Genomic DNA, 25,548 nt, shown 5'->3' on the forward strand with positions numbered 1-25,548 from the left:
TATGTGATTTAGAATTGAATCAACAACACACTTACTTAAGTTTAATTACTGGGTTAACGTTTCCTTTGTCTTTCAGAGAAGGGGCACCAAGAGGAGGAGGAAGTTAAATGGCTCGATGGGACTTGCCACAGATAAAGCCGTATCGATCCCCCAGATCACCTACGATCATATTGACGACTCTGAGGAGAAGAAAGACGTCCCATATTTCCTGGGAGGGCAAAGAGACAATAATGAAGGTAATGCACTGGAAAAAAGCGCTGCTCTTATGTTAAAGAGTGTACAGTATTTAAACTGATATCAAATAGCTATTAAGGGTTATTGTCACACATAGCATTTTCAGTCTTAGGTCCATGTTTTTCAGATAAAATGGGGTTACCTCTTTTGTATATTGCCTTGTTTCCAACAACTCCCGGACAAGCCAACTCGCCAAGATAACCCATGAAAGCACTGAGCCCTGTTTGAAATTACTGAATTAATTTTGGAGCTCTTCATAACGGCACTTTTATTTCAAACACTTCAAAAGCCGTGTTTTAGTTTTACAGTATATGGGACGTTTTTGAAGGTGTTTTTTGAATTGCATTGATTACGCTTTAAAGCTTTGCTGCTTTATCCACAGTAATTCACTTTTCATCTCATCCTCTTAACACAGTTTGGTTTGATGACATAACGTTTGTAAAGGGCTGTTAAATGATGTCATGTGGCCTTCGAGGCCTTGGAAATCCATTATTTCAGTAAAAATGTGACATGTTTTTGCATTCAGGATATTGTAATAGAATAAGCTCCAACTCCATGATGAATAACACTTTTATGGCATTTGCTTTGAAAGTATTAGCCTTCAGCTTGTAGCTTTGTGTTTAAAAGCGTTTCTCAGAGTGAATCTCTGTACAAAACAAATCTAATAATGCACTTATTTGAACACATGTACACTAGTTTGACGTCAAAACCTGGAAGCGAGAATTGTTTTTGTTCTCCGTCACTTAGGCGTTCATACTTGGAGAAAGTTCACTCAGTGGCTGCTGCTGCGTGACTACATGTCATGCTAAATCCTAATAACTGAATCAGCTCATTATTATGGTTTATGTGGAGGTTTATATCGGTAAGACATGTAACATATGCGAGCAGATCTGGCGTTGACAGAAGGTAGTCATTATTTATGTACACGATTATACACTAAAACTCTCTCAGAAATGCTATATATGGGTGTAAATAAAAGCACAAGCACATGCTTACAGAGCCAGTCCTATGGATGTCCTATTGAAGTTTCTATCATTGTGATATTGTCTTTGTGCACATAGTCGTTAGAGTTAGTTAGTCGTTGCAGAAGAGACAACCTCTTTGGACATTTTGGAGCTAGTCTTTTCTCTCAGTTCATACAAACACTGAAGATCTTTACACATTATGGGACGAGTTGTTTTGTGCTGGTTTCTCATTTTCACACAGTAAACCGAGGTCCTATTCTGATCCTCTTAAGGCCAAGATGGCTGCCAGGTGTCATCAGCAGGCCAGATGGAAGCCATTACACCCTCAGTGGTGATTAGAGGTCATGGTTACAAGCTCTTTACTGCTTCTCTTGTCCCCTCTGCTTTCCACAGACACTCACTCTGGGCTTAAGTGGAAAAACGTAAAAATAGGCTCTTATCAAGGTTACAAGTGGGAATTATTTGTTATACTACGTGCGGATTACGGTATTGCTGCACTCAAACATGCCAAACCCTAAATTAGGTGTGTTTTTTTTTAGAACGTTACAGATTATTGTGGTTCGTACTTGATGCCGGCACTTGGACATAACAATATATTTCATCTTTTCAATGCAGGCCTCTACACATATGAGATCGATAGCTGCGTGCAGTGGGTTTTACTTCCTGTCTTAAAAGCTATCCTCTTCAAATAAATTGACCCAGACTCCAGGTTAATAAATCCACTTTATGAGTTTTTCCTTGTCAAAGCGTGCCATCATTAAAAGGAGCTGTAGTGACATACGCTTAACATACTGTAAAGGCAGACGATCTCTAGAAGAGCAACCACTTATGAGAGGAAATGTTGTTTCCTGCTTAATTGGGAGGATCTTAGATAACGAAGGAAAACATATGTCTTGCATTTAAATGGGGAAAAAGCAATCACAAGAAACTGGTTAGATAGTAGTAAAATATGCTGAACTCCTCGTGCTGAGACCATGGAGTGGAAAAGGGATTTGGCCATGCTGTGGGATGACATAAAAGCATGTGAAGAAGCCAGCGCCGGCAGCCTGCTGTCTCTAATGATGATGTGTAGAGTTCAAACAGCAGGAGACTGTGTGATCTCTGCTTCAGATCCAGCCATAAAACAGGCATCTGCAATGTCAACTGTCCGCAACTGTGTCTGTGATGCTTTTATATATATCTTGTTTTAACCACAATCACGGTTTCAAAGAGTAATGTAAGCCTGACACACACATGATTTGTGTTTGAGTTATAGAACAACTTTCCTATATAGCACTCTAGTTTAATTTAGATTTTGTTTAGGTTAATGAGTCAGCTAATATACAGTAGGCTGCATGGGTATGCGGTTTGGTTGTTTGTAAACTAATTAAAGTAAAGCATTTTAAAGGAAATATGGATAAAAAGACAATCTCTTTCTCTTTAAACTTCTTTGTTTACTTGAATGCAGCAGACAAATCGTCATATTTGAAGTTGATATGGCAAACATCTGCTTATTTATACATCCACCGCTTACAGAGCAACTTTAAAATTCATTTGGTTGCTGTCCACCTGGGGAATGCAAGTCCAATATGTTCTCTTCTTGTAGCTCTGTTTTTTGCTTATACTCAGTCCTGTGGGAAATATCAAGGTACCGTACTGTTCGGACTATAAAGCGCACCTGCATATAAGCCGCAGCAGCTAAATTGTCCGTCTGTCTTGCTCTCGTTCTGTCTCTCGGTTCCACTTTTACTTTGGCGCGCTACCTGTCTCACTCTTTTCCGGCCTCCAGCTTTTCCTGCTGGAGCCCGCCGCTTAAAGGTGGCGGGCGCGGACCGGTCATAGAGCCCATAGAGTTAAAGGTGGTTAATTTGACCTGTAAAATCCATAGATCTAGGAGGTTCCCTAGTGGCCGTTAGCTGTATGTCTGGGGGGGAAAAGTCAGTTTATAGTCCGAAAAGTACGGTATTTGTCGTTAACTGAGTTGGTCTTCTTTTTGGTGCAGAACAGTTCGACTGAAAACAGCTGCCTGCTGTGGCCCAAAACAACAGCATTAAGCGCATTAAGAGTGTACATAAACAGTAAAGCTGCCAGCCAGACGGATAAGTATGAGCTGAAAGTCACTATACAACTTTGTAAAGCTGATTCAGATGATACATGTCTCTAATTGTATAATTTCATACACTATTACTATAAAAATATAGATTATATCCGCTTTAATAAACAAATCAAATGGAGTGCTTAGCAACAGTCAAAGAAATGTATAATGTCAAGTCTAAAAGTCTCCTTAAAAACAGTTGTGTTGCAAAGCAGGAACTGATGGGGATTGTTGACTTCATATGTTCAGAGGACATATCATAGTTGTGTACTTCAGCCATGTTGCAGTCTCATATTAATCATATTTCCGCCTTTCTTTGCAGGAAAGACCGGAATGTTCAGAATGTTCTAAATCCACATAATTATGTGCACTAAATGGGATTTCCAGGGATTATGGGTTATGACATTTTGTCACAGAGATGATGTCTACAAATATGTGAGTGCACTCTGGTCGCATGGAAGCTTCCTCAGAATTCCTTTATATAATCTTGCATGTTAAGGCATAAACTGTGCACACAATTAAGTGACAAGAAAACTGCAGTTAAGACCCTTTTATATATTATTCGTGTATGTAAAAAAAGGCTGAGAATGTAGCGCATTATGTAATCACCCTTTTACTGTTTAAGTACTTCTCATTCTCCCATTAAAAAGTCCTCTGTGTTAATCATTAGCTCGGCTGCCTTTTTCAATGTGGCCCAGACAGTATTTTAATTAGACTCACTGGCTGGCTAGGCCTTTGTCCCCAACCGGACCAAACCAGAGCCAAGCACTCGGTCCTGGGTTGACCCGGCCTGTTTTCTTTACCGGGTGTCCTGCCAGCTCCATGGGCGAGGACCAGAGGATTGGACAGGAGCCTAGGGGACCACGGGGACCCAGACTGGGACACTAAATAGAGCGGGGGGGGTTGTGGAGTTGATAAGCGGCCATTGTGGAGCTCCAGTGGTCAGAAATAAACTGCTCATTGTTTGATTTAGTCAGTGTCCGGCTTATCGCTCCACTTATCTGTCTGGCCCCACCTTCCTCCCTGTCTGTGAGAATCTCTCAATGCAGCACCCTCTCTGTCTGTCCTTTTTTTTCTCTGCGCTTAGTTCGCCTCCCTTTCTCTCCTGCCATTGGCTCGTACTCTCCCAGCTAAACACATTTGCACTGATGGGCCAGATAAAACTGCATATTGTTAATAAACCCTTATCCTGTTAGTGTAGCCGATAAGCCAGTTCACGTCTCCTTCATTGAACTGAAGCTGAGGCTAAAGGTGGCTGGTGGTTACCCTCCTCCACTCTCTTTCTCTCCTTCCTTGCCTCTACTCTCCCTCTCTCAATCTCTTTCTCTGCTTCCGGATTTGACAATGTTAAAACAAACTCGATGATGGAATACGCAAGAGGTTGAATGGATTTGTGCTTGAATTGGACTGGTCATTCATACAGCTCTGCCTCTCCATTCTTTATCACAATGGAGGCCTGGTGGTTCGGTGGAGAGACTCGTCAAACCCGGCCGCTGACAGTCTGACGGCAGGTCAAGACCCCGCTACACATGTTGTTTTTAGCCGTGCCAGCAGCCAGCCAGCGCCACTGTTGAACTGCAGGACTGCACTTTCTGTTTCCTGATATAAACCTTTCAAAATATGCATCCCTAATATTCTCCAACAGCAGACATATTAAAATAACAGAATTTATTTTACATCAAATGGTTGAATAATGAAAATAAACCCACTATGAAGTCCTTTTGTTTCAATTTTCTTTATTCTTTTCCCCCTTCTCTCTTCTTTTAATTCTTTCTGCGTGAATCAGGCCCTCCTCTACACTCGTGGTCGTCTTACACTCTGAGCTGCCCTGGCTCTCCAGGTATCTTTCTTTTTCCTTTTTTTCCCTTTTTGTTCTTCTCATACACACAAAAAAATATGATGTACTTGGACCCCAACATTGTCCTTTGTCCTTAACTATCATTTAAAGTCACTTTTAAATGTATTCCTCCATCATGTAATCTCTGTGCATTTATATTTACTTGAATAATTGTTCATGTATCTGCTAGCTTCCCAGTTATGCACTGTAACAATCACCCCTTTTTCTTTGCAATCCAAAATAATAAATAAAAACACAGAATTAAACATGTACCAAGTTTACATGGCCAACTATGAATGTATTGTAATTATAATCTGTTATCTCTGTCCTTTGCAGTGAGGAAGGAACATGATAACAGCACCTCCATCGACATCTCCCGCGCCAACAGCTTAACCGACGATCTGGACTTCATGGTGGAGGACATTCCCCCGCCTGTGGTGAAACTGCAGTAAGTCCCTGGAAATGTCTCCGCTGCTCTTCTTTGCAGCCCCCAATTTCCCTCCGATCCATCACCCTGCGCTGACCTCCATTCTCTTGAACATATAGCAGTGGTTTCCCTACTTGTGGTGGTACCTAAAGGCCTTTTGTCAGAGCAGAGAGCCCCTCTAGCTGCTCTCTAAATGAAGTCGTTTTGTTTAACTCTCTCGAGGGTTAAAGAGACTTCTCGAGGGCCTTGGCTGTATCAGGTACAGAGAGTTATAAAGGGGATTATCCTTTTAGACTTGAGGGAAATGTCAAAGAAATCCCTCTCAATAGGTTGTAGGAAATGTTAAGGTACCGGATGGCTTGTCAACAGATGCTTATAGGACTAAGAATTTACTGCTGAAATGCAAATAGATTCCTTCCTCCCTCTGACCCCGGAAACTAAAATGTAATTCTGAATGTATTTGCTTTTGTTAACGTCGTGTAACTGAGCATGTCACTAAATGCTACTAAAAGCACTTTCCTCCCCATTATTTCTCTACCGTCTTCTGCCTTTTCCCCAGTATCAACAAAACATTGCTCCCACATTTAATTTCCCAAGTAAACTCTCTCAACATTTACTACACGTGTTCACATTGAAGCAGAAGTGGAAATCCTTTGCACTTATAAGTCAACACAATTGTTTGGCTTAATCCCAGGAGTGGGAGACGGCTGTAGTTTCTTTCCTGGGAGCGAGTCATGGAGCTTCACCGCATACAGATTAGCTGATTATACTACGCAGGCAGGTAATGCCAAGTCCTACAGGACCACATGCAGAAGGTTTCGATGCTTCACTTTAATATGGGCTTTAAAAAAGACGACATGCTCCTTGGGCCTGCCATGTTGTTGTTGTTGTTGTTGTTGTTGTTGTTGTGTGTGTTTTGTTGATGATGGTGAATCCATAACGCCTGAGGTGAGGCTCATGTGTAGTGAAGGGTTAATATGCCAGTTTATCCTTTGTATGTGCTTTTAGTGTGTGTATATATATTTGCCATGTTTTCATTTCTGTTATATTTCTGAGTTTTCCCTTAAGGTGTCAATGGGTTTGTTAGGGTTAGGGTTATATCTAATATCTTAAGGATAATAACTTGTTAATGTAAAAATAACAATAACAAACCCATTTTTACAGTAAAACAAGAGTTGTGAGCCGCGAACGCCTCTTCTCTCTCTTGGCAGCCTTTGACCCGCCCATTAGTGGCTCTGCTCCAGGACTCTTTCTCCACGAGTCACTGTGCAGGCTCTTCTACTTTCCTTCTTCTTTATTTTGTCCCTTTTCTCTACCCCTCCATCCTTCAGTCTGCCCTGATCTTATCTGCTGGTGAAAGGGAGAGCATGGAAAATGTCATCCTTGATATACCAAAGAAATCACAGAAACCATTCCCCACCACTCAAACTCCCATTAATCATTTTGAATTTGATATGAGCGCCACTCCCGGAACATTCGATTGCAGTTTTTCATATTTTAATACCTTGGCTCTTTCCTTTTTCTTTTTATGAAACCAATCGCTTTTGGAAGTCTGGGTTTTGCTTTAAGTATCAAGCAAGTATTATTTGTTGCTACTGCTGTAAATCTTAAAGCTTGTGCTCATAGTATATAAACTCTTGCAAAGTTAAATCTATAGCTATGCGTCATATTCTCTAAAAAGTCAACTTTCAATGAGCCTTGCAAAAAACAGCATGAAATGGTTAGTAGAAAAACATTCTGCCAGTCGGTTCAAAATGAACGTCCCTCGAGCAGATGCATGAATCATCCGGATATTCTTACAAACGATATCCTGTTTTAAAATGACTTTAATGGTAATCCTTAAAAGAAAATTCAGCCTGTGTGATCTCATGTTCATATGTTCATTTTTGTAGATGTCTTATTTATAGTTTTTTTTGGCATGTTTGTCTGACCATTGGTGTTTGCATGTGGGTGTTGGACCTTTGGGTGTTGGACCTTTGGGTGTTGGACCTTTGGGTGCTGAATAGCTCACTCTTCACTCAGCTGTAGGAGCCTGGCTCAGATTTGGGCCATCCTGGGCACATTTCCATGACTGGTTTGTTTAGCTGCTGGTGTCACGCCACCAAGTCATGTGCATGTCATTAGCATCCTTATCTGGATTTCTGCACAAGTGTACCAGATCCACCCATTCTGCCTGAGGTTATTCACACACACCCTGCATCAGTTTTACTGTTGTTTTAGATATAGAATTGAGAGTTTTGCCGGCACTTTCTTCAGTGAAAGTCGGTGTTTGTTCAAACTGCCTTTATTCTACGCTTGTGGTTCCTCTATCACTTTTTTAACAGAACTAACGGGAACAATCCTTTGTTTTTTTTGGCTCTGTGGAAGCACACTACTACCCCCAAAATCTGTGTGTGTGTGTGTGTGTGTGTGTGTGTGTGTGTGTGTGTGTGTGTGTGTGTGTGTGTGTGTGTGTGTGTGTGTGTGTGTGTGTGTGTGTGTGTGTGTGTGTGTGTGTGTGTGTGTGTGTGTGTGTGTGTGTGTGTGTGTGTGTGTGTGTGTGTGTGTGTGTGTGTGTGTGTGTGTGTGTGTGTGTGGTGTGTGTGTGTGTGTGTGTGTGTGTGTGTGTGTGTGTGTGTGTGTGTGTGTGTGTGTGTGTGTGTGTGTGTGTGTGTGTGTGTGTGTGTGTGTGTGTGTGTGTGTGTGTGTGTGTGTGTGTGTGTGTGTGGCATCAATACAGCTGGCTGTGACGTCTCTGGGCTTCTGAAGAGGAAGTGGTGCAGGGCAGCGTCCGCACGCAATCCTGTCTTCGCTCTTCTGAACCCAAAACACACACACACACACCTACATAACACACACAAGCATGCTCCTTTCCCCCCTGAGAAGACACAACTGAATGTTTGCCTTGTTTGTTTGTGTAAACCAGCGTATGGTGATTTGTTGGATTTTATCAAAATACCTCAAATAGAAGAAAAAAAACATACACTTGTTCCCCTACCATCAACATCCTCTTTCCCTTCAAGCTGTAAACACTTTCTTCACTATCTGTTTACTTTGGCATGTGTAAATGAGGCTTGATTTGCTATGATTCCCCTTCAGATACAGTGTGTGAACAGTTCATTCTGTGGTTGATTTCTAAGATTGACTGGTTGGCTGTAGAATGAAATCATATGAAACCATAGCCGGGCTGCGGCTCTTAAATCCACCACAAAGCAGATGGACATTCAACTTCTTGGTAAATGACTTTATGTTTCTAAGAACACCTTTTAGGCCAGAAAAAGAGGAAGGCCCTTTGTATCTGTTTGCAGAGAATGTGTCCCATCTATCTTTCTACATGCTCTCTGTGCCGGTACCCACAAATAGTTCCCTTTGATTTTTCTTTAGCAGCACCAGATCCGTAATATCTGTCATCGTGTGACCTGAGGCAGTCGGCCCTTCCTCCTGCTGGGTGTGTCCAGCTTCTCCGCCCACTCCGCCTCCTCCTCCCCCTTGTGTCCTCTCAGACCTGTAAAAGCCTGCATGGGCCACCTGCAGGCAGCTTTTAATTAGTTCCCCTCTTACAAGCTAGCAGGAGATAAACAATGAAAACCCACTGCAGCGCCACAGGAGGGATTGCAGGCGGAGACACATGCATCACGGCCTGTCCTCTTCAAGTAGGGGCCTCTCTCTGCTGAGCAACTGGCGTCTTTTGTGCAGAGCTCTGAACAAATTGACTTTTTGTCTGTGTGGCCCCTGCATGCCTGTCTTGCACACTGTACTCTGGTATTGATGGCATGGAGGGGTGTTTCAAACATATGGTGTTTAGTCAAGAGGCAAAAAAACATATCAATATACCCACATTTACCTTAACTTTGTGCCACAAAACATGTGGTGATTGAGTTATTGTATGGGTATTATATGCAAGATTCTAATGTGAAAATATCTAGTTAATCCTCTCGATATTTTTGGCTTTACTGCCAAGAATTTGAATGACAAACTACAGGCATGGGCCCCAATATGAGCACAAGACACATGTGCACACAGACAAATGGATGGGGTAAGATCCGTGAACTCCTGCCCTGCTGCGAGAGAAACTGCCCGGGTGCTGCTGCTTTATGAAAAGATTGAGAAAGAACCATGGGAAGAAAAGAACAAATTGTGCCCGGTTTCTTGACTTTCTGCCAACTTCTAGAGCATAAAAAGACAGAACATAGTCTTGGTGCAGTCAAACATTCACTTACTGTAGTGATTCATATGATCTGCTCAAAAGAACATGTTGGGATTCAGTACTTAATCTCATTACACACTGTGCTTTTGATGTGACCTCCATTCTACCTTTGGATGCATTAGAGACTGCTCTCACTCTTCCAAAATGCAACCAGCATACAGTAAATGCTACATTATGAGCCAGTACATTACAGTCAGAACTGGATTTGTCTTGTTCTTACAGGATATACTTTGTGCTTCGATTCCTGCTGTGTGTACAAGCCTCCAGTCAAAACTTGTCAACATTTGAATACACACTTTGGCTTTTATTGTGCAATGTCATGCGACGAGTTGAAACATTTGTGTATGTTGGATAGTGGGGCATATTTGACCTGTGACTGTTTACTGTATATTATTTTTGCTTTGGATGGATAGGATCAAATTCTAAACTCTAATAAGCTCCCAGAATGCATTAGAACTTGAATTTCCATTGCCATTCAGGATAACTTCCCTGGTAGATAGCTTTGACTTACAACTTCCCTTTTTAAGTTGTGGCTGAAAAACAGAACCGTGTCCCGTTTGATTCGAGTGCATTGCATTACACTGAGATGAAACTAGTCCGTTTTCTTCGGGAAACATTAAACCAAACAAGAGCTTTCTTTACAAAATTAAAATGACCTCTCAGACTCCTCGATGCTTTGACATGCGGTTTGCAGTTCTTTTTACACTTACAGTTTTCATTTAGAAGCCTCAAACAGTGACCCAAAACGCAGCTAGAGACTTCTTCCTGTTAACATTCTGCCAAGCATGCTGTGGTGGCCAGTGCTACTGTGCAGATGTTTACTGTGCACTTTTACCCATTTCTACATCACTCCAGGTCCCAATTGACTTTCTGTTATGATTCAACTTGCACATGCACAAGCAGGAGAATGGCCAGTGTTACAGCATTGCTGCCTCCTGCCATAAATGTTATCCAAACAGTGTTTACTTTTGAAAAAATATATACAGTATGTTATATTAAGGCACACATGAAAACAGTAATGTTAATGTCCTTCCTTAGGGGGAGATCATTGGAGCTACTGGAGCAAAAACAGCCATCTGTTATGATATACGTGACGGGGCAATAAAAAACATTTTTATGAAGGCCTAATTAAAGAGTGCGTTAGTCGGGCTTGACACTGGCCATCCTGTATTAATGAAGGCCCACATGCTGCTGTTATAAGGGGTGAGAGTGTTTACTCCCCCCTCGGTGGTGTTTGTGGTTCTGGGAAGTTTTTATGACGAGGGACCATCGGTGATTAGGAGAATCGTCAGCTTTATTACCCCTCGCCGCAAGTTGGAAAATGAGTCAGCAAGCAAGTACTTCATAAGTATACTGTATGGTCCAAATAGAAAGACACACTCACCGACATCATTTCAGACTGCTGCACCCAGATTATTGACTGCTCTGTGTGCAGTGGGTGGAAATGATATGAGCGACACTGTTAACTCCACTTAAGTCCGCCTGGCTTGGAAACAGTGGTGATTGAATTGAGCCTGTCACAGCATGCTGGTTTGGTTAGGGTGCTGGTGTGGTGCGGTGGATCAGGGTAAATAAGAATGGACCAGGCCTGGAGGAGCATTCACAGCTGCTTTAGTTCATAACCCATAGTTTAGTACGCAATGTGTTTCCCCTTTTAACAAGAAATTCATGCTGATCTTATTGCAGTCCGTTGATCTTTTTAATAATTTAATACTAAACTCATCGCTTGTATTCACTGTTAATAATGAGAAACACTTCTCTTATTATGTTTTGAACATACACTGCATTTGGTCATCGTGACACCGGCTGAAAGCTAATAAGAAATGTTGGAATGATTTGTGTTTGTGGCAGAAAACATAGTGTACGTGTTTGCATGCGGAGGGTTTATGTGTATGTACATTTGGCCTTGGGGTTAGTTTAAAATCTGCAAAGGTGTCTCCTCTGTGTCCAGCTTTGCTTTGTCTTTGTCATCAGTGTCTCTTTACGATGACCAAAACATATAATGGAAAAGGAAACAGGAAATGACTGTTTTCACAACATGAATCGCAAAAAAACGGAATAGTGTTAGTTTTGATTAGCTGAGTGCTGTTAACAATTACACTCTCACAGGATCAGTTAATGACGGCTAGTGTTTTTGTATTAATTTAATGGTTCCATTCATCACTTTGATCATCGATTTGGAATGTATTTATTTCATACAGGTTGTCCTAATAGTTTGCAGGATTTTGGAATTGAGGATAAATATACAACTTAAGCCAAAGAACCAACATTACACACAGATTAAACTATTAGGACCTCATGATTGGAAGTAAAAATAAGGTAGCTTGAGGGTATTTATTTCCACTCAAACACAGCCATGAATAATCTGATGATGAACTCCAGATGATTTGGAAATGTTTCATCCATTATTATACTCTCTGAATCACATTTATTACTGAAGAGGAAGCTAACACGCTTTTTATTTATGGGGTAGAAAGACGCTTAGTTGTTAGTCAATCTTACATTTAGCCAACAGTAGTTAGATATTTTAAAACAAGTATAGATACAATTAGTTAAAAGAAATGTGCAACAGAACATCAACTAAACACTGTATATAATGTATGCCGTTTTAATTTAAGATTAATTCTGACAATATTACTTTGTATTACATTAAGTTGGTTCTATTGAGAGCAACTTAGTGAGCTACTGCCGTTAGAACTGTGCAAGAAATCAGATCATTCCATACTTGGTGATTATTGAGAAGGATGTACCCTTTACTTTGAAGTGAAATAAAAGCAGGGCCCAGCCCAGTCCTTATTCGATGGATTCCAGGACTCGCTACAGATACTTCCCTGTCTCTTGAGGTGTCTCCCTCCCTGCTCCAATATTAGAGGCACCTGTATAAATACACTCTATCGTCTTTGTGTGTGTGTTTCTCTCCACCTTCTCCTCCTGTGCCGGGCTCGGTTTCTTCTTCTCTCCTTTTAATGAAAACTGTAGTCTGCAGCAGCACCTAAGTGGCCTGTTTGTACAGCCAATCCTCCAGCCTTCCACAACTCTCCTGGCCACCTTATTTTTTTCTTTTTTTTTGCTGTGCTCTCGTGCTCTCAGGTTTTCAAAAAGACCAGGCGTGCCATTTGATGTGGGCCGGGGGGGTTTATTCAGGTGTGGCGAGTGGTGCTGCCACCGCCCAGTCTCTTGATGTTGCGTCCATCCGCAGCCAGGTGCCGGAGCTCCTTCTGAGAGCCCAGTGTTCCGGCCCTGGAGATGAATAGAGAGCCTGTTGATGGAGCTCGTCTGTGGGGCCCTGTGGTTTCTCCCCTCTTACACGCAGAATCAGTGCTAGACTACCAGCCAGGGCGCCTACCTGCTGGAGAGGAGAGGGGCTTCTACCAACTTTGGCCCATGATATGCCCGCACATAATAATGGTGCGTGTATTGGTGGGTGTCCATGTGCCCCCATGCATACATGTGTTTGAATGAACACCGCTCTGTATGAGCGAAGGCTGGGTCAGCGGAGGTGGATTTGGCTGAAATGGGCCGCCTGGAATCGCCTCAAGGATACGGCCTCAGATCACGTTATGAGTTTGGAGGGTTCAGACGTATTTTCGTTGGAGCTATGATTGTTCTAAAATATCTCTTCTCTTTATTTTAAACAGAGACAGGTGGGTTATTTATATAACACTGAAAGAAAGGATGGTTATTATTGGATTGAAATATGCATTTAACACCACATTTTGGGAGTGAAATGGGAATGATTATTTAAGGAAAGCTCTACACTGTGAATAACATGACTGCAGGTGTATGTTAGGCTTGCTTTGCAGAATTACTTCACTTATTCACGAAGAATGTATTCAATTCAGTTCCCTCCAAAAAGTCCTTGGAAGGTATTTAAAGAGTTTACATTTAATTTACCTATTTTACATGTTTTACAATATTTCTTGTTGCCAGCAGTAGACAGTAACAGTAGTTTTAACCTTTGTATGTACCCACATGTTGTTTAATTAGCTCTTTTGTGTGTCAGTGCTGAGCTGTGAAAAGACACACTGTTTCTACTGCCACATAATCAGGTGTCCATTACAGCAAACACTTTGAAATAGTTAATGTACCTTTCATTCCTCTACTGCTTGTCCAGGTCAAGGTCATTTGTTATATAACAATAATTCTTAATAATATAATTTAAGTTTGGAAGTAATACATAAGTTGTTATAAATTAAATACATAGGTGTACGGTGCTGCAAAAATAGTATTGGATTACATTCTATAGTAAAACGGTTTAAAAATGCAATTTGCTGAACACTGCAGAACCCTGATACATTGCTTGTTGCTCTATGGCAGATATAAAACAAACGCTATGACCACGAGACATGCATACAAATGAGCATGACTGTTCTGAGAAGCGGCCTGTTGCACGAGCTTCATCTTCCTGGTACTGTTTGGTTGTAAAGTTGATTTCAAAGGGATTTCTCTGGAAGGGAGTTCTTCTGCTTTCAATAGAAGTCTCATCCTCAGAACTTTTTTTAGCACTCACTCTGACCAAGAACAGAGTCAGTCTGCCAAGTGCTGCCGCTATCACCCCCCCATCACCAGGCTTTGCACGACTTTTATATGCGACACCCCTCACAGTCACACATTTGCAGCTGCACCACAGAGAGTACCCTGGAATTCGCCACGCTCTTTATTCTCGAAACGCCACCACACTGTTGCTGTGGGTTTCATTTCTCATAGATGTGGCCGTGGAAGTTTATCTCATGTGACATCTTGTCATTACGAAGAAAAAGATGAAGTGCAAGACACCGCAGCATTTCAGAAAACACAACAACATTTCAGAAAAGAACAGCCAAAACATGGCGAATACGGTCGCTGCTTTATTTCTGTCTGTATGACGTTGTTGTGAGTGTGGACGGAGCAGCTACAGGTTAGTTTAGCCTGATCGATCCGATTCCAAGTGTCTTGCACTTCAGGGACACCGTAGATTAGAGTGAAGAGAGAGAAAGACATTCTCCGTGCTCTTTATCGTGTACTCACTGTAGTTGGAGATAAAGAAGCAGGTTATCAATCAGACCTTAAATGCCTCTGCAGCCAGATGTTTTAAAGCAGCAGAGGGAAGGAAACGCTTTAAATCATGAAAGGGGAACAGGTAAGCCTCGGTTGTTCGCGTGTCCCCTCCATTCCCCAAACTCACTCACACACACTACTCTCTCCTCCCCCAGTGTATAATTTCCTCTGCTGTTAATAGCAGCCATATAGAGCCCAGGTCATAATGAAAGACCCCCCAGGGGCCAGGGCAGGGACTAATAACCCCCTAAATAAGTCTCTTATAGTGTTGAAAGGCACGGCCTCTTTATACGGCAAGTGTATATGTGCTGTAAAGTCTTTCCGAGCCTACTACTGTAATTTTATGGCCTTGTTTTACCCTTTACTTTAAAAGCTTGTCAGAGAAATTGAGAAGGAAGTCAGAGAGGGTGTCTATGGATCAAAGTGCTACAGGCCTTCCAGTCTGAGGCTCTGAAACGTTTAACAAATTCATCAAAATCCAATAAATATCTTAGATGTTTTATCCTTTAAGAGTTGTGTTTTTACAATTCATGGCTTCCTATTAAGGACGGGTTGAACGATAAAGAGTCGTCAGTAATTACTGTATGTCATACAATAAAATACTTGTAAGAAGAAATTCAGGATATTTAAACTGTACTTACAAAAACTTAAAGCAGATATTGTACATTGTGTGCTTGCGTGTGACTGGCTGCAATAGAACTCTTCAAATAGATAACTGAAGAGAAGATAGATTTATTTAAATAATTATTAACACTATATTTAAAAAAAGTATGTAATATCCTCTTAATCTAAAAGGGATAATTCGTTTCAGGTCAAATATTGTATTATTGAATGTTTAAGATTTCAATGGTGTGCTTTATACACCACACTACTGACATAATAATGAAAACCATAACAAATTGCACACTAAAATATTTCTTACTGCATTTTTAAATGTAGAAGTCTATGAAAAATAACATTAAAAAAATACAGACAACATGGCAAATACAATATTGCCTTGAAATGCATAATGTTTGTAAAGAAGGACAACATTAAATTGGGTAGTGTGATGTCATTAGACATATTGCTATGGTTGCAATGGTTTTCCACAGTCAGCTCATAAAGACACTTCATCGCGTGCTGCAGTCTGTCAGTGCAGGGCAGGGTGGTTCATCCACAGCTAACGTTACAGACTGAGTCAGAGGGTGGGGTGGAACAAGCTTTCACCCCACCCTTTGACTCTTCACTAATTTACACTGAACAGATCAACAAGATAGACAACTTTGTTTTTCTTTTAACACAGCTACATTTTGGTACCATATCAACAACTGTAGACAAGATTTAACTAATCATATTTTTATTAAATTGTCAAAAATATTTGTTTGTTTTCATACAATTCACATTTCAAATACATTTTTCATAAATTTTACAATTTTGTTAAGATTTCCGTGCTTTTATAATTTATTTAATGTACAAGTAGTTCCTAGTTTTTGGTTAAATTATGTTTCAGTGTAGTCACCAAGCTGCTTGGATGGAAATTAATATGAATAACTTATTTCCTATTTTATTTGGTTTAAAATGTTCTAATTTGAAAGCAGCCTCAAAATATGTATAAATGACTAACTAAAAACCCTATACAATTTTAAATACTACAAAATAAAAATGTCAAACCCAAACCCTGTTTTTCACAACAGTAGTTACAGACCTAGAAATGAATCATTTTAAGAACAGTTTGAAAATATATGTAAATACTTTTTTCATTTTATAACAAATGAGTGTAAAAAGTGACCTTAAACTTGAATTTGAGGCAAATAATTGTGAAAAAAACATGTGAAATTATAGTATATTTTAAAGATATCTACACTAAACCTTACAGAGGTCAACAGTATTTCATCAAGAGGTCTTTGAGCCACAGCCTTACTAAACTAACATGATCATACATGGTTTATTATAATAATAATAATTTCAATTTGTATAGCACCTTTCAAGAGACCCAAGGACGCTTTACAATGGGGAAACAAAACAACAAAAATAATAATAGTCACACAGAAACACAGGTTTGAAAAAGAACAGGTTCCTGGGTACTGCATTTTAGCTGAGGCCTGAGTGAACAGATGGTCTTTGAGTTGTTTTATAATATATACATTGAGATGTTTTTGTTTTTGCCTGTTTTGATGGTGATAAAGAGGTCACGTTGGACTGAAACTCTGAAATAACACAGCAGCGTAAAAAAGTCAAACGTCAGCAGAACTGCGGTGTGTGGAGGAGGGGAGCCGAGTGTGAAACCTAAAATAAGTCCCCTCCCTGACCAGCAGGCTGTGCTGTAGCAACATCACTCCTCCACCTCTGCACTTCTCCTCACTGACAGCCAGGCCTCTATTGAAAAAAAAAAAAAGTTTTAATATTTTCGGCGTAGATTTAATAATTCTGCCTCTGCCGGATTTCCACAGAGAGTAAATGGTAAGTGTAGGGTTGAGCTCAAGTGAAAAAGTCCTTGTCGGGGTGTTTTCATGAGTTTGGTGTATGCAGTCGGGTGTGCCCATTACCAAGACCATCAACACCACCACCACCACCCCACTGCCCCCGGTCAACATCCTCTTGCCTGCAATTCATTACGCGTTTCTATCCATGTTCCATTCCGGAGCGAAACAGAAAAAGACCAAACAAGAGATGCATGAAACGATTGACAAAACCACACTTTCCCTCCTCTGACAAAGCTTGTTTTTCTTTCTGCGGTGGAACTGTGTTGAGGTTTTGTTGTGCCAGGCTTTGTGCTTTGGTCGAGCTGTGAACAATAGTTGTGGAGTGCCTGTTCCAAAACAGTTGATAACAGTTTGGTTTGAGATAAAAACTGTGAGCAGGAACTTTTATCTTTGGATATAAGAGCTATCTTGGTTGGAGCAAAGGGTTGATCAAAAGCAACGAGTGTGTGTGTGCAAATGTGTGCTGGTGAACTTGCAAGTTGGTGTGTCACGCTAGTGTCCACAACATTTTTCTGTAGGTCTCTCACTATCTCTCTCTTTTTCTCCCACCTTGTGTCTGTGTCTTTCCGTTTGCCCTGGCCTCAGCACCAGTCCTTGCAGTTGTCAGTTTCAGGAAATGCACTGCGCTATGTTGGGAAGTGAGGGATCAGCCTCTGGGCCAGCTTTTTTTCCGTTCTTTTCTTTTTGTAATTTTTATCGTCTGCTTACGGGAAGCTGGGCTCCTCGCTGCACACGTGACTGTTCACTCAGCCCTCTTTGCTGTGATTGTAAGCAGAGTGTCACACACACAGCTGGATTAATAAATAGCTTTTTTAATGAATGGATAGCAGGGTGGATCGATGACCCCCTGCCTTCTTGTTACGGAGTGTGTGTGCATGCATGTAAGCCCTATCACACACACGTATTTTTACACCCACAGCGTAAAGTGTACTCCCCTCTCAGTAATCCAAATGCCTTTTCACTTTGTTTGACTTGTGATTGCTAGAGGGGGCCATATTGTTACTGCTGAGTGACAATCCACCACACACACACACACACACACACACACACACACACACACATACACACACACACACACACACCCACACACACACACCACACCACACACACACACACACACACACACACCACACACACACACACACACACACACACACACAACCCGAACACACTCTTAACTCCCCCAAACTGTGTATCACAGTAAAAACCTGCAGAGCCAGCCTCACATGATCTGCAGAGCAGCGCTGCAGAAGTGTGCGCAGAAAAGCAACAAAAACAAAGCTGTATGCTTTTGGCCGGGGGCTTGTGTGTGTGTGTGTGTGTGTGTGTGTGTGTGTGTGTGTGTGTGTGTGTGTGTGTGTGTGGTGTGTGTGTGTGTGTGTGTGTGTGTGTGTGTGTGTGTGTGTGTGTGTGTTGTGTGTGTGTGTGTGTGTGTGTGTTGTGTGTGTGTGTGTGTGTGTGTGTGTGTGTGTGTGTGTGTGTGTGTGTGTGTGTGTGTGTGTGTGTGTGTGTGTGTGTGTGTGTGTGTGTGTGTGTGTGTGTGTGTGTGTGTGTGTGTAGCGGCTTGAGTCCAAACAGGATATTGTAGTACACGGGAGCACAAATTCTTCCTGCGGCAGTTTGGCTCTGTGAGTTCAGGACAGACGCGGCGACAAGCAAGCAGCACCCCCTACGTTGTCTCTCACACACACACACACACTTGATATCCTAGCCTCCTATCAGATAACTGGCTCAATAGCTTGGCTCCCTTTCTACGAGGGACACAGTATTATTGGACTTAGTGACAGTTCCATGAGTAGAGGGCCAGGTCCAGAAACAGAATGAAAGGGGGGGGGGGGGGGGGGGGGGGACCTTGACGAAAAGAATCATATGTGGCAAATCATTTACACTACACTTATTATTCCAAACACCATAGTTGATTGTATGTTCTTGAAAAACTAAAAAATTCAACATTGTGGACATGATTTTTTTTCCTTGACCTTGGCATGGAGTTAATAACACATTGGACTTTCAATAATTTGACTCACTGCAATCTCTCATTCCATATAAACCATTTTCCAAACAAAAGAAAACCTTAACGGATGTGTTGTGTGAAGATTAGATGCAGTGCTGGGTACTAAAATAACCTTGCAGCTCTCAGCTCTTGGTCGTGTTTAAACAGACTCCCTTCACTCTCTCCTTAAGATAAGTTGTCATTTGTGCACAAACTCCAGATTACAGTGGAGGGGAGGTGGAGCAGATTCACCTCGTGTTTGAAGCTTGGAGAGGAAGAGGAGGGCCAGAGGAGCGCAGTGTGTGTTGGTGTAAGCAGGGGTTCCTCTCGCAGGGCTGTCGGGAGCATTAAAACAAGCTGTTTGTCGAGTGCCAAAGCCGGCAGCAGCCATCCACTTGCTCCATCCTGGGTGCTTCATCCGGAACACGCCGGAGGCAGAGCGGCTGAGGGTGTGTGTGTATTTCTGTCTCCTTATCCAGATAAATAGTGCAAACGGGCAGATATGGATAGTGAGATTCACAGACACGTTTCTGTGCTCATGTCGAGAACACACGGTAACAAAACAGCAGATTTTGTTTATAAACACTGGAACCATTTCTGCAGAATGTGAGTCAAGGTTCACTAAACTATTATTTTTGGATAAAGACCAACGTCTCCTATTTTGCTCCATTCCCCCGTGTTTCAGCCTGTTTCTTGGTAGCTCTATAAAACATTGTTTGGACAAGAAAGCACATATCTTTATTTGAAAAATGTTTTATTAGTAAATATGACTATGAGCTCCAAGTTTCCATCATTTTTGAGCCATTTGGTCATTTGTGTGCTACGAAATCTAAATCAAGTCCTCATTATTGTGTTACCTAACAACAATGCGTTTGTATTGATACAAAAGCACCATAATGTGTTTGTGTTTCCAACCAAACTGTTTATAAAACAATCAGAGTTTTCAATCACGATTTTGGGGGGAAATGGCTAAATAAATGTAATGTATCTAATGTTGCATGCACACTATGGGAACGGCTAAATGTTCCCACAATCTTAAATTCATATCCACTTGTCCAGGTTTTATATTTAAGTTCTCAATACTGAAGTGCATGCAAAGCCTTAAAGTGTCAATTAGGACATGGATATATATTTTTATTTCAAATAAAAGATAATTATGTGTGCATTTAACAACAGGGCTTCACTCTTAAAGCCCACTTAAAATAGCCCATGGCCTTTTTTCTTGTAGTCTTAGGTCATTCCTCATGTGTGCTTACTTAATTGCCAAGACTATGACTGATGAAAGATGAACCCATCCCTCTGCCTTAGCTGAGAGCAGATTCATACTCACCCCCAAGCAGGGAAAAGCAATAGGAAGCCAAAGCAATAAAAGGCTCTGACATTGATGGGCCTGTTTCCCAAACACTTAGGACCTTAAGTCGTCTCCTCTCAAGTCTGGCTCGAGGGGCCGGGGCTCCACTTCTTATTGCTCTGTCTGACCAGAGTCGCCATGTCCCAGAGAGGGTCGACTTTTAGTCTTGGCCCCTTAGTTCCTGTCTGTCTTTATGTCTGCCTCTGCCACTGAACATGCTTCAGGTCTCCGAGTGGTAGTGGGGTAAGTGGGTGAGGAATTTCTGTGTGTGTCGAAGGCCTTCAGCAAACAGCTCTCACAGTGTGAAAGCAAATACAGAGACCGGTTCTCTTGTGCAAAAGAACCACTGCGTCTGACAGTCTACTGACGAGACACCAGTGCAAAAAAGAAAAGGGGAAGACTGGTGACAATAATCAGAAAATGAAGTATGTTTAAAAACGGTTTCTTTTTTAAATGTACAGTAAAAGACCCACATGACGGGAACACAAAGCAGAAATGAGAACAAGTTGTCTTCCTTTCTTTGAATTCTGTGAACCATGCACAGAGTCACAGGCATCATGCAGAAACATGGAGGGTAGCATTACAGACAGTCATTTCAGCATAAGAGAAATCACTTAATGCTTTTATTTCCATGTTACTTTGAGAGAGATTAAAAGCCAACGCAACCGTCCTTTTTTCCCAGTTTGCTGTTCAACAACTTCTTTACCCCCTCCGTCCGTCCGTTTGGCTTCGCTGACTGGATTAGGTGCATGCACAAGGCCCCTACTCATGCCAGTGGATTGCTTATGACAGGCCCTTATGCAGACACCTTGACTGCCATGAGCAATTACTTTAAATACACAGGAGAGGGCTGACCTGTGGGGGGGCAAAGAGACAGAGGGAGAGAGGCACTTAGAGAGGGAGAGGTGAACTGCTTGGAAAAAGAAACACCCCATGGCTAATTCTAGATTATGTGAAATTCAGTTTTTCTTTGCCTGAGGTACACTTACAACCAATGTATGAGTCATGAGTGAAAGGTAAATACTTGGAAGTGAAGTGGCGTTTTTTTTAAATGTATTTCGTCCTTTGCGAAAGCTGTCATTTTTTAATCAGATAGCACTCGTATCGCATTCACGCAACTCAATCCTTTCTGTCTCCCTATGGTTCTTACGACCTGTTGCGTGAGCATAACCATAATCCATCCATGTGTCCGTTTGCTGCTACAGTTCAGATAGACTTACCTGTCTGTGCGCCTGATGGTGTCAGATCTGACAGCAGTACTGATCCCCCCCCCCCACTCTCCTGCAGCCCAGTGTGTCGATCAGGTTTCATACAGATCTGGACTAGCTCTGTTACACTACAGGCCTTGTCCCCGCTGCTATGTTTTTGCTGGCTCTGCTCTGTTTCACCTAAAATTAGGGAGGGTCCTCAGACACTGACTGGGCACAACGAGTGCAAAGAGTTCATAAGGGTTGTTGATGTTGAAGTATAGTTTGCGATGTATATGAAAGAGCAGGCCATGTTTCTCACAGGGTTGCGGTGTGTTGAAGTTTTGATACCACATGACTTTTCCTACTGTGGTTGTAATGTTTAGGAGAATAGAGAATCTCTGTGTAGGGAGAAAGCCATTGTTTTACTCTTCATTAAAACATTGTGCAGTCCTCACCACTGCTGTATGTTGAGAGAAGAGATGTTGAGCGCAGACCTTGTCCTTTTTTCTACTAATTGCATTGTACTCCTGCTCGTTTATTGTTGAGAAGAATATGGCAAAACCTGTTTGGAAGAGAACATGTAGGCCCGAATTCTCTTTTGTAAATATGCATCACTGTTACAGACGGCGCAGCTTTGACATATTGGGCTACGTTTTGTATTTCCAAATGTTTTATGGGTACTCCGTTACATTATAAGCTTAAAATAAAGTGGCTAAACTGTTTGTTTTATACATGTCTGATTGTCTGACTACTCATCCCTTGTCTTCAGACTTTGTTGTGTGTCCACATATCTGCTATTACTTTACAATCTTGACTGAACAAATAGAAATCATTGCCAAATAAAAACAGATGTGAAAAAAGCATGCAGTTCACCAGCATTTACTTTCATTTGGTTGAGGGTGGGAGTTTTATTTTTCTTGCGTGTGAGTCAGGGTTTGCTATATCTAGTGTAGTGCGCGGACAGCACTATAGAAAACTGTTGATGACAGTGTAAGATCTGCAAGATAATGAAGAAGTGGTGAAGGCCAGAGTTTGTGTGAGGTGAACCAAAGCTTTTGCACACTTTACTTTTCTCTCAGCAAAACATTTTTTTTTTAACTCCCTCTCTGTCGTCTCTTGACACACACACACACACACACACACACACACACACACACACACACACACACACACACACACACACACACACACACACACACACACACACACACACACACACACACACACACACACACACACACACACACACACACACACACACACACACACACACACACACACACACACACAGGGTGTAATGACGCGAAGTGTGTAGAGCTGCTGAGCTGTTCCACATGTGTAGGGTGCGTCAGATCAAATTAGGCCTCGTTGACAAAGGGCCTTTTACACACAGGTGGATGATGGGGGGAGCGGGGGCTGCAGTCAGTTAGCCAGTTAGTGCTAAAACTAGTCGGTCAGCAAACCAGTCGGTAAGTTAATCAGTCAACCTGCCACTCAGACCGCAACTGCAACTGCACCATGTGTGATGTTTGGATCAGTGGAGTTCGACTTGACAGCTTTCCTTTTCTCCCAAATGGCGATTCCAAAGAATGCTAAGATGTGGATTCCTGTTTGTTCTTAACATCGTCTCACTACCGTCGTTATCACCCTTTTGGAAGTCCTGGACCCTTCACTCTATTGTACTTCTTTGAAACTCAGCCTTCTGGATAGCTATTTTTAGAATAGATCAACATGTTTGGACTTGACTCGCGCTGTTAACCCCGTCAAATCACAACCCAAACCACAGCAGCGTCTCATCTAGCTGCATTTGTAGCAATATTTGAGACTCTGTTTACTTGTGTTTTCTCCATTATATTTTCTCTCCAAGTTGTCACTTTTCTTAATGTGACCATAAACCCACCTATGGCACACACCCGCATAGACGGTCACACACACACTCACACACACCCAGCAACCCGCTAGGTGCCAGGGTAACCATAATGCAGCTGCGGCAGTGCAGGCTGAGTTATTACGTTTAATCCGTCTAATTGTTGAGTTTCATAGAATAGGACCCAGTCTGCCTTGGAACTAATTCTGTCTGGGCATTCTATTTAATTCGCCACACTGGGCCCTAAGCTCTTCTAAAGGCAAGCTGCCCCCTCCACCCCGCCCTTTAAGAGTATAAACCCCTTATCTTCTCCTCTCCCTCCCTCTCGTGCATGGCAGAACACTGGGTGACTTGTGCTGGAGAGTGATTTCTCAACAGTCCATAAAACATTCTTCTGACATTTTGGACATCCACTCTAATGAGGTAGGATAATGGGAGCAGAGCTATCATGAGCAGCAGAAAAAGGCCCGGCAGCACCAGCCTCGCCAGGAGACATTTTTTAACCAACAACAATAATATGCAAGTCGCATGAAGACACAGGGCAAGGCATGAAATGAATGGAAATTGAGATGCACGTCTTGAATGGCTAAAGAGAAGCGTGTTGACAGCGTCACGTGCACAGCCCAAATCGCACAAATACCCGTGTTGCAATACAAAAGGCTTCTAAAAAATCAATCCCGTCTGAAACCCAGTGGCGGATGTTGCATGTGTGCATGGACGTGTGTGCTCCAGCTGGTGTTTAATTGTTGCCACTGTACAAATAAAACAATGAACTCGGCGTAGCTTAGCTGGCGTGCTTGCAGTCCCACCCAAAAACAATGCTGCTTGAACTGCTCAGATTGGTGGGGGGTTGATTGGCTGGATGGTTGGTTGCGTGGCTGAACGGCGATAATCCGCACTTGCAAATCCCATGCGTTTAGTCAAATTATTCCAGGCCCTAAGGCTCCCATTGTGGCCGCTGGCTGGTGTGCTGCTGTCTGAGCCCCCCACAGGGACAACAATGCCACCATTCAAGGCCACTCGCTGGTACCGACGGGCAATTTCAGGTGTGAATTGGCTGTGTAGCCAGTGGCTTATATTAAATGACCTGAGACGTGACCTCGGTAGGTAAGAGAGGATAGAGAGGGAGGAGAGAGAGAGAGAGAGGAGAGGGAGAGGGGGCAGCGCTGCAGTCGCTTGTCATCTTTTTGCTCTGATCGTCTTAAAAACGGAGAATAACTGCTTTATTTTGGGATGAAGAATGAGAGGTGGAATATGTGAGAATGATCTTCGTCCTGATATCTTCTTTTCCCCCCACTCCATTCCTGCTAAACCTCTCTCCCGACCGCCCTCCTTCCCCCCAATAATGTGCTTTTAATCATATCTCCTTGGCTGGCTTGCTTGCGTGGGTGGGTGCAGCGTCCAGGCCCTTTGATGGGAATCTGCGATGCGCCCAAAAGTCTTTTGAAGTGGCCGGCCGGGGAGCTACAGGGGGGCTAGCTATGGGGCCGGGAGCTTTGATGTGCCAGGGTTTGGAGAGGCCGGCTGCACGCTGCCCTGCACCAATCTGTCAGTAGCACAGCTGCACGGCTCACTGGGGAGCCCCTTCCTCAGACCCTGACTGACTGTTGGCTGGCTGACATACCCACCTCGTTGACTGTACACACTATGATCTGTACCTGCAGAAATGAGCGCCAGCACTAGGAAAGCGTTAACTTTAGTAGGCGTTCTTGCAGACGGTGAATTGTTTTTTTCTGTTGACACTTTGGGCCAGCATCCTACATCCGGTGAATATGTTGTTTTGTGTTTTAATATCCCCCGAGTTCATATTAATCCAAGCCCTGAAGGGTGGTGTTTCACTTTGTCTTCGCTTCTTCTGCTATTCCCTTTTGTCTTTGTCAAGCAGCTCACCGTGAAACGGTACGCAGTGGACGGCCGTTTTCTGC

The 25,548-nt window shown here is 42.4% G+C and overlaps 1 protein-coding gene across 3 annotated transcripts in view; it reads left to right on the forward strand.

Annotated features, from left to right (window-relative positions):
• The window catches only part of kcnq1.2 (potassium voltage-gated channel, KQT-like subfamily, member 1.2), a 180,861-nt gene that overhangs the window by 30,993 nt on the left and 124,320 nt on the right, over positions 1-25,548 (forward strand). For 2 of the 3 annotated variants that reach the window (XM_034084524.1, XM_034084526.2), the window contains exons 11-13: positions 77-236; positions 5,060-5,113; positions 5,447-5,558. In XM_034084524.1, the coding sequence (XP_033940415.1) occupies positions 77-236; positions 5,060-5,113; positions 5,447-5,558 (326 nt within the window). The remainder of the gene's footprint in view (positions 1-76; positions 237-5,059; positions 5,114-5,446; positions 5,559-25,548) is intronic. The other variant, XM_034084525.1, reaches the window with a different exon arrangement.

Source organism: Pseudochaenichthys georgianus, chromosome 6 (assembly GCF_902827115.2).
Source record: "Pseudochaenichthys georgianus chromosome 6, fPseGeo1.2, whole genome shotgun sequence".
In the NCBI taxonomy this organism is placed as follows: domain Eukaryota; kingdom Metazoa; phylum Chordata; class Actinopteri; order Perciformes; family Channichthyidae; genus Pseudochaenichthys; species Pseudochaenichthys georgianus.